Below are 11308 nucleotides of genomic sequence, written 5' to 3' on the forward strand. Positions count from 1 at the left end.
AAAATGCTCCTATAGTATTTTAAACTTTATGTTTGGTTCTACTATTTCTTTATATGTAGAGTTGGTAAGTTTTAGACTTGTCGCAACACCACTATCACTCTCAAACATATGTTGGTCGTATCTCATATAAATATAGTTGATCAGACTATATTTATCCCAAATATGATTACATAACTGTCTAGGTTTGACTGTAGTGTTCAACATCTAAATACTTTTGTTTTGTTCTTCTTGTGATACTTGTTCTAGTATATATATATATATATATATATATATATATATATATATATATATATATATATATATATATGCATGTATGTATACTTTCATAAAAATATTGTTATATTTTAAAAGTATAATTTTAGTCAGAGCACTTCGGCCCCATTGTATTTATAGTTGTATATCTTTTATGGGTTGACATACTTAGTTTAATATAAACAATGCTCTAATACCAATCTGTCACACCCCCAAACCGGAACGACGGAAACGTTTGGGGGCGAATGATGTCATGTATAGTATCACAACAATTGAATAATAGTAATCAAAGCAACAACAACCATTATATTAAAAACATAGTTTACATTGTGTTCAAAATAATACTTGTTTAACATTGAACTATCGCAAAAGTTAAGATGTAAAGCTACCATGCTCCGTCTTCAGAACACCCGAGAAGGTACATGTCTACTAATATTCCTGAGAATACAAGTGGTTTGAAAAAGTGTCAACATTTAAGTTGGTGAGTTTATAATTATTTTGATGGAAAAGATATGTTCTTTGTTGTTGAAAACGTTATTATGTTCTTCAAGAAAATCCTATATTTTCTTAGTAAAATAGAATGTAGTCTTAGCACTTGAAACAAAATAGTATATGTTCTTTATGTTTATAATCTATGGTTCAAGGTTCTGATTCATGTAATTGGTAAGACCCATACTGTTACCTCCTATGATTACTTAGTGTATACAAATTATATTTAATAAAATTCGAATGGACAGTCGATTGGGTGAATTTGCCCTAAGCCCACAACCAAACAAGGAACAGGAAGAAAGGTGGAAATCACACATTCCACTGCCTATCGGATCTTCATTATATAGAATCCTAACGTATACATTAAGTGATCATAGACTTTAGTAATATTAATACTTGATATATGTAATTCTGAACTTCTATTTGTACCATATCGGTAAATAGTATAAAGTTTTGCTTTTCATGTAACTACGTGTAACTCTACTTATGTACTAGCAAAATCATGTACTATAGTTTTATATTTAAATAAAACTCTTGAAAGTATTTGCTTTGAAATCCGAATGTAAGGTTAATAATCAATTAAGATTATTTGATAATATATTATTCGTAAGTATGTCGTTGTTTTCTCTTTGTGAGTTTTTTTAACCATACTAACCCAGTCGGCCTGATTACAACGTTTTTCAGGCGTCGGAACGTTAAAGACATTTGTCATCCTAGGCCTGCCAACCTGACTGTAGCTAACAGTCGGGATGTGGGATTGTCAGTCCCAAATAGATCTATCACAAATATCTCGCTCTCCCAACAAGAGACTCTGGTTATTAATCAGGACTTTTATCCGTACTTAAATAAGTACACGAAGACATCTCACAAATTGCTTCAACATTTTTACGATTAATATCTGAAAACCCTTTTTGTTTACATGTTAACATGTATTTTGTAATATTGATCATTTGTTCCATAAACTATACCTATTATAGTTTATAATTTTGTTTTCCGTGTTATAATCATGTACTTTGTAAAATAGTTCATTTGTTTCATATATTATATCTATTATAGTTTATAAGTTTGTTTTTCCGTGTTGGTGTGAAAATCGTTGCATCTCAACATGTTTTTGATAAATCATTTGTAAATTCAATAGTAACAATATTTTGCAAATTTAGTAAATTTCACGTTTAACGGTAAATTACGGTAAGAAAATAAATAAACAATTTATATTTTTAAACATAATATTTCTTGTGTTTTACTTGTATCCCCCCCCCCCCCCCCCCCTAAAACAATTAAAAAGCGTGAAAACATACGTGTATGAACTCACCTCATGTACGTGTTTCTGGTTAGATTTGATGTGGTTGCGATGATTTCCCAGGATAGAATATGTGTAATTAACCGTATCCTAATTATATTTTACACATAATTATATGCATAAATTAGATATCTAATAATTAACATTAGTTTATGTAAATTACTTACTGATTGTGAAGAAGTTCTTATGAAAGTTTGAAGGTTTCTGGGTAACTACTTGCAGATGCGAAGAACTTTGATATGTGTTTTGAGAGCATATGAGTGAAATGTAAGTGTCAAATGAATTCATTTGTACCTTAAATATGAATGAAACTCATAAGGCGGTGAATGTAAGGTTTACAGTAGTAATCACATTGGGAGGCTAACTTTGGATAAGATTCAAAGATATTTAGGAATGTTTTCGGATGAGATGTTGAGAAATGAATTGGTTTATGGATAATATATATATTGAAGGGGGTTTTCAGATCTAATATCTTCTAGTGATGAGTTTTCGGAATTGGGTCTTTAGAAGGGGTGTTTATGGATCTTGTTCACTTTATGGAGGGGTTTTTGACCAAAGCAAAACAAAGACACAATTTGGAATAAATCACAAAGCGTAAACCCCTTTATTAAACCGTAAACTCTTTACTCCCTTAATTAATTTGGGTGAAAACTTATTTAACGGCTATATTTATGATTTAAACCCTTAATCTTTTATCTTATGTTCATTTATAATCCCCTAATTTAGCTTAGGTTTCAATCCATATTTCTTTGTTAACTCTTTAAACAAGCCCTAAGGTTATAGATAATACAATGCAACAAGGATTGCAATATAGATTCACTTGTACTAGGTCGGGGTTTAAACCTTGCTGGCTCTAAAATTTTCGGATTATGACAGGTTCCCTAGTCGCCACACCGTGGCAGCCTAAGGCCACGCCGTGGGGACCGGTTTGAATAGCTTAAACGAGCTTAATCCATTTCCTTCCGATTTCAGGAGCTCCAAAGCTCATATCTGATCCTCTCCAAGGTTTTAATGTATAAAGATTCTAACTTTATCCATTAGGAACGTCCAAACCACCAAGGTCTATACTTTAAGTCTCAAAGGGACCCAACAATGCACCTTTCTTAACTTAATCCATTAACTCCAAGTCTCCAACCCTCATATTTGATCAACATGACGTTTAGATGGATAAAGTTTCCAACTTTATCCATAACAAAGTCACAAACTTTCAAGATCTAAACTTTAATACACCAAAATGATCTAAAGGGCCATGATAACTTACATGGCTAAAAGGGAAGGCAAATGATCACAAATTTCCTAGTCCATGAGGTGCATGAAGCATTCTAAACTGATGAAAAGATATTGGACTCCACTCAACTCCAAGATCACCCATAAAATGGACCAAAAGTGTCAAAAACCCCAAATAAAAAGATCTAAAGAAATGGATAGCAAGATTGGAACATTATACTTACAATAGTCCAGAAATATAGTGCCATTAATGGATACAAACTTGAAACATCATTCCTTGCAACCAAAACAACCTTCTTGATCTTCATGCTTCATCAAAACATCACCAAAAGCATCCAAAAGAGGAGAAAGAAGAAAGAAGGAGCTCAAATCTTGAAGGTGGAGGCGAGTTTCTCCCAAAGGGTTCTAGATGTGATGGGGGCTAAGAAAATACCCTAAAACATAAATCATTACCTTTAAATACCTCAAGAACCCTAAAAAAATTCGTGGGCTTGGGTTGCACAGTTCACACCTCATGACAACATGTGCCCACCTCGTGAGAACATGCTCCTCACGTTGTGAGAATATGCTTCTCATCTTGTGAGAACGGGTTTCACCCAATTTCATTCCAACTTCAAACAATCATAACTTCTTTGCTTCTACTCCATTTTCGGCGATCTTATATGAACGAAAATGTATTGACGAGCCCCACAACCTTATGTAATTAATTTTGGCTTAGTACATGTTAAACTAAAAACCATAATCCATGCAAGAAATCGGGTATATTATTTTTCTCATTTTACCCTTTAACTCCAAAACACAACCCAATAACTTAAATAACATAACCAATATTATCAACATCCAATAGGATCTAAACTTTATTTCGTTGAAACCCAAGACATTAACTCGATCTATTTATATATAGCCCACCGTCTCAAAATAAAAAACTTCTCGAAACAAGATTTTACTAGATCCATTTTTAGTTATTAATATTATTTTTCTTTTATACGAGTGGTTCCAAATAGTATAACCTAATTAATAATAAATTATTCAGTTAATTACTTAGCCTTACGATTAGTGATGCTCCGAGTAAAAACTAAATTTTCAAACCACCGTGTTCGCACAGTCAATAACTGCAGCCACCCAGTCGCCGTTGATTCCACCCTCCATTTTACACGGCAAAACCAACGATATGAACAAGGAAATCTTTTAAGCCTAATCGAGTATCGGACACGTACAAACAATGAAGGAAAACTCCAAATCAAACAAGTCAACAATCTCGGTAAACAATGATTTCTTGGTCAAAAATATCTCCATATGAACTTGAAATTCCAATGTTCTTCTCCTTCTACATTCATCTTTTTCAAAATTTAATCAAACCCGACTTCTTAATTCCTACTCAATTTCAAAACCCAAAACCAAAACTCAACCGATGTCTTTCTACATAACGAATTTCTTCAATCCCCAATCTGCCGCCGAGAAGGCTGTGTCCGTGATTGGAAATGGTTACGACCTCACCTTAGATATCCGATTAAATGGCTGTAAACCTGGTCCTTCCGGGTCGACCCTTATCGATCTCGACGGAACCCTAACTAAAGACCTGGTGGTTCCCGGCGGCGGCGTCGTTCCCAATGTTCCCGCCTCTATCAAGTGCGATAAAGGCGAACGCACTAGATTCCGTTCCGATGTTATTTCATTTAACCAGGTAAGTGTACTCTAACAGTCCCACTCACTTTGAATTCTCAATTTAAACCTGAAATTCATGGAGTTTGTTTAAACACCTGAATCATAATCACCTTTAAACACATATTCAAAATTGAAAGAGAATCTTTTGAATTATTGATGAATTTGATAGGAATTGGGTATTATTTGCAGATGGTAGAGCAATTCAATCAGGACGTATCATTATCAGGGAAGATACCTTCTGGTTTCTTCAATTCCATGTTTAATTACAAAGGATGCTGGCAAAAGGACGCATCTTCAACAAAAAGTGTAGCTTTTGATGGTTGGTTTATAGCATTGTATAACATCGAGCTACAAAGAGCCCAAATCTCGTTATCTGAGAAAGTGAAAAGTGAAGTGCCCTCTTCATGGGATCCTGCTGCACTTGCAGGGTAAATCTTGAATCTTGAATATTTCTTGGAATTTGTCACAAAACATGTTCTTCTGAACATTAAATTCGGGAACATAAAATACAAATTTGTTTTCTTTTCCTTTCTCTTCTTTTCTCTCCTTACTTTCTTTCCCCTTCTTTTCTTTTATTTGCTTAAAACTCCTGAACTAGACGTTAATGTCTTCTAATAATTCTAGATGCAAAAAGGGAAATCATATTTGTTTAATTCGTATAATATAGACTAAACTAATGTTTTGCCTATTGCCCTTAGATTATTTATACCTCAATATTTTGCTACCTTGTCTTTTTCCCATGTTGTAAATTCGTAATAACTAGCAATGCACTTTCACCTCATCTCTAATTTGTTTAGTAAACTTCAAAAATCTTTACAAAAAAAAACCATCCAACTTTCAAAAACGATTACCATTTAACCACGTCCATATTTTTAAATGATTTTGGTCAAAGTTATTACATAAAATAAGCAATTTCAAAAAACATACTATTTTTCATAACGAATTTCAAAAACTGAAAGTACGATGCTATTCATTTCAATTGAATAATTTCCACAAGGAAAAATGGGTGAAATCATGGCGTAATATGCAGTTAAGACCAAGATATTTTGTTTATAGGTTTATTGATAAATATGGTACACATATCGTGGTTGGGGTTAAGATGGGTGGCAAAGATGTAATTTATCTAAAACAACTACAAACTTCAGATCTCGAGCCAAGACAAGTTCGGGATATTCTCAAGCAATTAGCGGACAAAAAATTATCCGAGGAAGTAAATGAAATACCCATTTTGCCCCCGGAGAAGTCATCAAAGCAAAAGGAAGAACGAATGGTAGCTTGGGACGTTCCTCAGGTTGTCATGAACTCGCTAAGACCATCAATTATATCACTCTCGAAGAAGGACGTAAGCTCGTAGTTTTTCTTTTCTAGTGATATTAGTTGGGGCATGAAGGGATATAGGGAAAAATATAGAAGAATACTTGTACTTTCATCATTTTATCGATTTAGTCATGTGTAGTGATTAAACCATCATACTATTTTTGACCATTAATATGACAAGTTATAGAACAACACAACGTAATTTCACAATTTTATCGATTAAGCCATTGAACAATAAATAATCATAAAAAAAAAGTAGTAGTTTAGTGGTTAATTGATGCAATGGTGAAAGTACCTTGTGTTTTTCTGTATCTAATCATATCAAACCGGGTGACCGAGATAATGTTACTTTTATAAAAATATATATATATATATATATATATATATATATATATATATATATATATATATATATATATATATATATATATTATAATTGTTTATCACTATTGAAAATAGCCAAGGGGCTAAATCTAAATCATTAAAAACACAATGGAATTTGGCTAAAGCTAATGTGCAATATTTGATTGTTTTCTTTTTTACTTAGGATTTATTAAGCATACATGTTCGTCGAGGAGGTATAGACAACCACCAAAGTCACAATGGTTGGCTTTCGACTATATCACAATCACCAAATGTCATCTCAATGTCATTTGTTCCAATTGTTTCCCTTTTAAATGGTGTTCGTGGTAGCGGGTTTCTTACTCATGCGATTAATCTCTACCTTCGATGTAAGTACTAACATTTGTATCAAGGCAAATTACACAAAAACACAACATATTTTCATCATATTATCAATTTAGAACTAGTTTTTTTGTAGTGATAAAACCATTATAATGTTTTTTAACCGTTAAAAAAACATATTTTACCGTTACCGTTTTTACAAAGTCATAAATGAGTAACAGACTAATTGTTTTTGTACCGTTGTTTTAAAAAGGTACCGTTAGAAAGAACGTTTTGTTCACAAAATACCATTAAATACCATAGAAATAAAGTAATCAGTGAACAAAATGGTGCAGTTGCTTACGTTCTCATGGTAGTTTTTTAAAACAATGGTATTTTGTGAAGAAAAAAAAACAATAGCTCGTTACCCATTATGACATTTTCGGAAAAGGGATAAATACAGGAAACAAAAAGCTTGTACTTCCATCATTTTTATGTATTTTGTGGTTTTGCTATTTAACTATTTTCTAATCGATTTTGCACTTTAACTATTTTTTGTAGTGATTAAACCATTATAATTTTGTTTGACCATTTAAAAGGCCATATTCCCTGGTTGCCTAGTTTTGAAATAGGGAAAAAAAAGATAAACTTACTTTTACCTCTTTATTGATTTAGCCACCGAACTATTAACTTTATTTATGGTTGTTATGATAAAGTTCCGTGGTGAAATCAATAAAATAGTAATATTAAAACCGTGCAACCATAGAGAATTTTTTTAACACTCAAAAAAGAATAATGCTTTAGTTGCTACAAGAAATAGCCAAGTGACTAATTCAATAAGATGGTGAAAGTATGCGTATTTTTCCCTCTCTTTTATCAGCATTTTGCTCATTGATTGATTGCTAGGTTTTTTGATCAATTATTACATTTTGCAGATAAACCTCCAATAGAGGAACTCGAGCAATTTCTCGAGTTCCAGTTACCGCGGCAATGGGCTCCCATATACGGCGATCTGCCGCTAGCAGCTCGCCGGAAAACACCATCAATGCCATCACTTCAGTTCACATTCTTAGGTCCTCGACTTCACATCAACACCACAAAGGTAAACCTCTTTTTCACCAAATTCATATACGCATCGTTGTTTGTACGACATGCATTGATGGTTGTACATTTGTAGGTTGATTCCGGCAACCGACCCGTAACCGGTGTACGATTGTATTTAGAAGGCCGGAAAAGCAATCGACTAGCCATTCATCTCCAACATCTATCCACCGTTCCAAAATCACTCGAACTTTTTGATGATTTTAGCAATGAACTTTGTGAGGAACATTCCGGAAAGGGATACGTGGAGCCAGTCAAGTGGGCCATCTTCTCGCACGTGTGCACCGCCCCGGTTGAATACAGTGAGACTCGGATTGATGATGACTCGGCTTCAATTGTGACCAAGGCATGGTTTGAGGTGAAAGGGGTCGGTATGAAAAAGGTTCTTTTTCTCCGATTAGGGTTTGCGATGGTGAAGTTCGCAAAGATCCGACGGTCCGAATGGGACGGACCTTTGACGCATTCCCGAAAATCGGGAATGCTGTCGATGTTGATGAGTTCCCCATTTAGTACGGGGCTTTCACCGGCTGATCAGCCGGTGAAGGTGGATTTGAACTCAGCTATTTATCCAAGTGGGCCACCTTCGGGTGAACCGAAAATGTCGAGTTTTGTTGATACGAAGGAAATGGTTAGGGGACCGGAGAATCCACCTGGGTATTGGGTGGTAACCGGAGCGAAGCTATGTATGGAGGGTGGTAGGATTCGAGTGAAAGTGAAGTATTCGTTGTTGGTGATAATGTCGGAGGATTCCATGTTGATGTGAGAAAATGAGTAGCCATTGTTGTATCATCTTATGTTATATTATTTATGACTATTTAGATTGTACATACAAATTCGATCAAATTTTGTAGAGTTTGAGTTAGAATACAAGGATATAGATGAATTTCAAACATTAATTAAAACATTTCTCATGAAGTTCAAGTCAACTACAAGAAAGACTTGACCTAATGATCATGTTAAAGCTAAAGCTCCCACGACCGCACATCCCCTTCTACCATGATTTGACTAATCCTCAATTAAGGGTGCAAACGAGCCAAGCTACTCGCGAACTACTCGGGATCGAATCGTTAAAAGCTCGACTCGAAACCGATTTTAAACGAGCCTGAGCCGAGTTCGAGCTTAATATTAAGCTTGTTTATTAAACGAGCTCGAGCTCAAGCCTATGTCACAAAGCTCGATTAGGCTCGCGAGCCTAAACAAGCATTTATATAATATTATTTATATATATTAAAATAAAAACATATTAGGGGAATTATTAATTTCGGGTATTAGTAAACGATCTTTTTAATGAGCTCGAGCCGAGCTTAAGCTTATTTAGGCACGCCCGATAAAAACGAGCCGAGCCCGAGCCGAACTTGTATAACTCTTTACGAGCTCGATAAAAAAAGCTTGAATCGAGCCTGTCGAGCTCGAGCTCAAGCCTCATATAACTTAAACGAGCCCGAGCCGAGCCTGGCCAGGCTCGGGCTCGTTTAAGTTATATGAGGCTTGAGCTCGAGCTCGGCAGGCTCGATTCAAGCTTTCTTTTATCGAGCTCGGCTCGAACTCGTAAAGAGTTATACAAGCTCGGCTCGGGCTCGAGCTCGACTCGTTTTTATCGGGCGTGCCTAAATAAGCTTAAGCTCGGCTCGAACTCATTAAAAAGATCGTGTACTAATACCCGAAATTAATAATTCCCCTAATATGTTTTTATTTTAATATATATAAATAATATTATATAAAGGCTTGTTTAGGCCAGACTCGGGCTCGGCTCGGCTCGTTTGCACCCCTATCCTCAATATTTCAAAACATTCAAAAACAAATGAGAATTAAAAAAGAATAAATAAACAATACGTAAAGGCCACCATATATCATTTATTGTCTAAGCATATATATTTTCGACTAAATTACATAAATAGTCTTGTGGTCTTGGGGGATATCCTTATTGTTTCAATTTATTTCTTATGGGTTTAATTTATTGTATGGCTTATAATTTGATTTTGTTTCGCGATGTAAAATTACTATTTCATTTTTATTTTGATATTCTATTTCAATATTTATTATTTTTGTTTGGTTGTAATTAATATGTTACTGATAATTGAAATTGATTTACATATTTATTATGCAAGTAAAAAACACTTCACTCCAACATCACCGACGACGAAGTTTTTCCTCCCCTCACTACACCGTTTCAATAAATAAATGAACCACCACTTTAAAACCCGACAAATTCAACATAAAATAGACCCATTTTTCTTATAAACATCAACTAGGGAGATATTACATCAAACCACGGTTAACAAGTTGTTATCAAAATACATCCAGAATACAAAGAGTAACTGTGCCCGGGTTGTTACGATAGTTCTTTCCAACAGAACTATACTAGCATCTAGTCTTCCAATTTACTCAGCATATTTCACTTCCACAATTCCAATAAAATAAGTCTACTGCCAATAGGTATACTTTGACAGTTGAATCATAACCATATGTACACCTTGGAACATGTCTCACATAAGAAAGAAATTATAGGTACAATATGATAGTTACAACACGATGTAACCATCTATACACCCAATGGAGGAACTGGTAGGTGTCGCGGGGGGTTGTGGGCCACTACTCGATTTCGACTCCAAAGAGCAAAAAAAAAAATTTGTATTATTTGCAACTACAAAATTTTTGTGCAACTATTAGTTAGGTTTAGCATAAATAAATATGGTGCACAAAAAGGAAAAGAATGCAACGATTTTCTTCCTAGGATGGGGAGATTTGTTGACTTCCAGCCTCCATCTACAAGTCCAAACCAGAAAAATAAATAAATAAATAAACATAACAAACTGTCAATAACAACTTTCAAGAAATGCTTATGTTGACTATAATGTTCTTTGTTGAATGATTGCACATGTTAATTTGTTGAATTTCAGCTTCCATCTAGGAGCCCACCATTTTTTATGGAACCATTTTCTTCCTAGGATGACAAAATTTATTTCTACCCTATGATGAAAACATTAAATGGAGAAGATGAAATAGTGGGTGGATTTAATATAAAATGAGCTTCTTCTATCAGTTGTAAGGCATCCTAAACACAAAGAGTTAGAAAAAGTCAAACAAATCAAGCATGGAAAGTCAATATGCTATAAGAAATTTGTCAATCTATGAAGATAATTATGCTAAAGAAGAAGACTGTTTTTCTTTTCCTAACCATTTGCCTCCACTTGAGTTAAGGTAGTAATGACGTAAAGTCTTACAAAAGAACATTAATCTTAACTTTTGTTTTTCTTTTATTCTTTACTTTTAGTTAATTGGTAAAATATATGA

General features: G+C 34.2%; 1 protein-coding gene across 1 annotated transcript; it reads left to right on the forward strand.

The window, feature by feature from the left end:
• Positions 1-4374: 4374 nt before the first annotated feature.
• On the forward strand, positions 4375-8864 carry LOC145046045 (MACPF domain-containing protein NSL1-like). Its single transcript, XM_078994327.1, has 6 exons — positions 4375-4952; positions 5123-5361; positions 5990-6275; positions 6798-6981; positions 7849-8015; positions 8091-8864. Exons 1-6 carry the CDS (start codon positions 4680-4682, stop codon positions 8775-8777), a joined length of 1836 nt encoding a protein of 611 aa, XP_078850453.1. The 5' UTR covers positions 4375-4679; the 3' UTR covers positions 8778-8864.
• The last annotated feature ends 2444 nt before the right edge of the window (positions 8865-11308 follow it).

The sequence above is a fragment of the Lactuca saligna genome, chromosome 1 (genome assembly GCF_052625555.1).
Source record: "Lactuca saligna cultivar CGN05327 chromosome 1, ASM5262555v1, whole genome shotgun sequence".
Lineage (NCBI taxonomy): Eukaryota > Viridiplantae > Streptophyta > Magnoliopsida > Asterales > Asteraceae > Lactuca > Lactuca saligna.